A 4,355-nucleotide genomic window follows, 5' to 3' on the forward strand; every position below is an offset into this window, starting at 1 on the left:
GTACTCTGGTTTGAGTGTCGATATTTATATTTATATTTAATATCTATATATCTGTGTAGATATATCAGCTGTCCGATACCCATAATACAGGCTCTGCCTAGCTTAGGGTCGGGTGGCCGTGTGTGAGATGTCCCCACATATTATTATAATAATATTAGAAACTAATAATAAAAACTCCTGTCGACTAGAGTTCACAGACAGTTCATTCTATGATTTCGTAGGTTCGTTTTTGTAAGTTGGTGTGACCCTAGGTCCGCAGATAAACTAGTTCTAGATCCGTTGGAGCCCGCCACTTAGTTAACAACTGACACTCGCGTCTCGGAGGAACCGAGTGCAAACAGTTCTCTTCTAACGTTCCTTGGATGAGATAATTACTTTGTGAACTGGAACTGTCATTATAGTTATGTTACGGCATGTTACGGCCAGTTTCATATAGGTATAAGTAAACGAGACTAAAGCTGCGTACAAGCCGGGCCAACGAACGCCAACGGTTATCCCAACGATGGATATTTATCATACATAATACAGGGCAGATTGCAGCAACGAAGGTCAACGAAACCCGTTCGTTGGCGTTCGTTGGCCCGGTCTGTACGCGGCTTAATTCCCTGATTCACAATATCTGGTTAGTGGCTACCTGCGAGATAAAATAAATGGTGTCACTGTCGAAAAAATAACAGAGAGTGACAGCATGTCTTTTATCTCACAGGCTTCGACCATTCTCACAGATAGCCACTAAACCCATTGTGAAACAGGGCCTAAAAGTTAATTCACCATTATAAAAATAAGTGGAAATGTTTTAGGTATGCTTGTGTAAAAATTTTAGGAAAATAAACACAACAAAAAAATCACACACACACACTCACGCCTTGTACTAATGTACTCCCTTGCGGGGTAGGCAGAGGTGCATTGCTGCACCCACTTTTCGCCAGAGTGTTATGTTGGGCCCAATGTAATAGGGGGCGGGTCTATTGCCATTTTACGGGCACATCCAAGACCCGAGAACAAATATCAGTGTTTAAACAAATATCTGCCCCAGCCGGGAATCGAACCCGGGACCTTCGGCTCAGTAGTCAGGGTCACTAACCACTACGCCATTCGGTCGTCAGGATTTAGGAAAATACTCATAATGTAATTCACAGATAAATAGATAGATAGAGTACTCTTTATTTGTACACCAAGAAATAATTTACAATATATTACATTATAACTTAATTAGGGTACAAAAGGCAGTCTTATCGCTTATCTATAGCGGTCTCTTCCAGACATGATGGAATCAATTATTTCATTACTTATATAAAATCTATCTATAAAATTGCACAACATCTACATGCATGCTTGACGGTCGAATGGCGTAGTGGTTAGTGGCCCTGACTGCTATGCCGAAGGTCCCGGGTTCGATTCCCGGCTGGGGCAGATATTTGTTGAAAGACAGCTATTTGTACTCGGGTCTTGGGTGTTGATATTTATATTGAGTATCTATCTATCTATGTATTTGTGTACATATATCAGCTGTCCGACACCCATAACACAGGTTCTGCCTAGCTTGGGGTCGGATGGCCGTGTGTGAGATGTCCCCACATATTTATTACTTATGTATTATTTATCAAATAATATTGAAATATTTATTAACAGACAGGCCTATTTGATCGCCATTAGCAACACCTTATCTTGTGATAGGTAATTAGGTAATATCAATGAATTTTATCGTAAATTTCCTAATAAAGTACCTACCTTGAAAGTCTATTATTTATCAATACCGGTCGTACCGGTTCTTACCACTCGCTGCTGAAGAATTATCTAATCAAATTATAAAACAAAACACACATTTTCCATCGCAACGATCCCAAACTTTATTTCCTTTCAACATAATAATATCATGACAATATAAAATTCACTTACAACAATCACAGAGCTTCTAGTACGGGTTTATCAATTTACGAAAACTGAAAAAGTTAATGTTTTCTTCTGTTATTTCCATACATTATACTTACTTAAATATGTCAAAAGTTAAACGCCAATTAGTATGCGAGAAAACGTAAGTAAACTTTTATCATTTTCGACAAACTTTCAAACCTGTACTACACGTACAGAAGGTCTAACCCTAACCAACACTGCACACCAAATTACACCGAACGTACGTTCAACTTGAAGTTTCTCCTCGTGCGAGTCTGCGACCCATTCGCGTCTGACGTCACAGCGATCAGCTGATAAGTGCCGGAGGCAGACACCGCCACATCCCGGATCGCGACGGTACAAGTCCTGAACGGTTCCACACTTGAGGCGAACTGGAAACTTGGTTTAGGCAGTCTGTCTGCAGGGTAAGCTTCGTACATTATGTTGTGTGGGAAGCCCACAGCGCAGGATAGCAGGGTGTCGAACATACCAGGCTTATGGAGGGATAAAGTTGTGCTTAACCAAGGTGATGCGTAATGGTTGACGGTGACGTCTTCGAGAATGATGTCGGTCTGGGCGTATCCTGGAAATTGTAAAAAACTGGTGAACACCTAGTTTGTATTGATTATGAAACATTTGGGGCAAAAAAACCGGACCTTTTCAGAGTGACACTGGTTACAGAGAGGTGGACAGTAAAATGTTTAATTAGATTTATTGTTTCATATAAACTGACTTTAAACCGCAACGCAAAAAAGGGGTGTTACAATACTGGAGAAAATGTATGATTATTGATTACCTTGGGATACGACACCCAGAACGAACAGGCACAATAATTTGGCAACCATATTGATTGGTGAATAAAAAAACACTAGTACAGATATTTTAGATACCGAACTTATATAACGGGATAATTAGATACATACAGGGTGTTGCGAAAAAGGGTATCGTAAACAGAAAGGGGGTGACTCTGAGGGTCAGTCTTTTACACCAACTTTTGTTCTACAACTTCTGTAAATGAGCAAAAAATATTATTTGCTTCTTATTGAAACTTTGTTAGTTACGATTAATTTTTGCTAATTTCCGAATGATGTATGTTTACGTGCAATATAGAAGTTCTTGTGAAATAGCACCAAATTACTCTTAAACGCTGAAAGGTAGCTTATTGACGCCGTTTAATATCACTCACCCACTCTTGATGGCTCGTTGACCCAAACTGGATCTTGGCCTCCGCTACCAAAAGACTCCACTTCTCTCTGTTCTGCGCAAGTTCTCGCCACTCGTCCGCTTTGAGCTCGCGCAGATCCTTCTCCACCTCATCTCTCCAGCGATACTTGGGGCGACCGACTGGCCTACGCCCAACGGGTCGTGCTTCGTATGCCATCCTAGCCGCCCGATCCTCTCCCATTCTTTCTACGTGTCCGAGCCAGCGGAGTCTTACAGCTTTAGTCTCTTCAATTATGTTGGGCGCGGCCATCAGGTTTTCGAGTTCAGCTTTTCTACGGATCCTCCAGGTGCCATCATCGCGTGTCGAGGGGCCAAAGAGCTTACGCAAGATTGTACGCTCTGTGACCAGAGTCGCGAGCACAACTACTTTTGTACTAGTGAAAACTTGTAATTGGCTCTCTGTTGTCTATTATATATACTTAAGTGTTTTTGTCAAAATAGCTGTAAGTTTTCCATTTAAAATAAAATAAATAAACAAGTTTCGAACCTCCGTTAACGTTGCGTATCGTCAACTGTCACTGTCAAAATGTAAGGCAAAGTTAGTTCCAAAAGTGACATTTGTTTTTTCCATAATATGTTAGGTGGAATTTCACCAAAAGCTAAACGTATTTAGTAGCCTGTCATACGTCTGTCAGTTAGTACAAAATGTATTTAAAATTTGATTTAAATAGGTACGTTTAGCGTTTGGTAAAAGTGACCCTTCGTGTAGATTCGAAAATAGTATCGAATCCAGTGCTCGCTGCACAGGAGTTTATCCTCTTCAGTTTGAGTCAACGTCCAAACTTCGCACCCGTACATAAGGATTGGCCTTACGACTGTCATCGGCGTAGCCAATCACCTTGTGCTGTCCTCCTAGTCCCTAGGATGCCCTCATCTAGCGCCAGTACTAGCCGTTTAATATGTACTCGTATGTATGCAATGACCCCCCACATCTCTATGCCCATGTACGTCAAAGTTAAACCTGTTCTAAAAAGAGAGAGCGCATGAGGGTTGAGATGGGAATGGTAATTAATTTAACCCTATTATAAATAAAATTAAAAAAAATTGGATTCATTAAGTGTAAAAATTTTGTAAGTGGAACTTTTTTATTGCTCGTGAGTAAAGTTCGGGATGATCCCTTTAGTCACCAAATTTCGGCTAACTTTGCGACTAATGCAACACCCTGTAGAATATAGGCTCTTATCTACTGCAGTATATTTTATCAATCAGGTGATACAATAATTTTTTTTAAATATGTA

General features: G+C 40.4%; 1 protein-coding gene across 1 annotated transcript; it reads right to left on the minus strand.

Moving 5' to 3' along the window:
• Window positions 1-1,825: 1,825 nt before the first annotated feature.
• On the minus strand, window positions 1,826-2,840 carry LOC105383525. Its single transcript, XM_011553582.3, has 2 exons — window positions 2,690-2,840; window positions 1,826-2,476 (listed from the first exon to the last, which is right to left on the minus strand). Exons 1-2 carry the CDS (start codon window positions 2,736-2,738, stop codon window positions 2,124-2,126), a joined length of 402 nt encoding a protein of 133 aa, XP_011551884.3. The 5' UTR covers window positions 2,739-2,840; the 3' UTR covers window positions 1,826-2,123.
• Between the last annotated feature and the right edge of the window lie 1,515 nt (window positions 2,841-4,355).

Source organism: Plutella xylostella, chromosome 23 (assembly GCF_932276165.1).
Source record: "Plutella xylostella chromosome 23, ilPluXylo3.1, whole genome shotgun sequence".
Taxonomy (NCBI): Eukaryota; Metazoa; Arthropoda; class Insecta; order Lepidoptera; family Plutellidae; genus Plutella; species Plutella xylostella.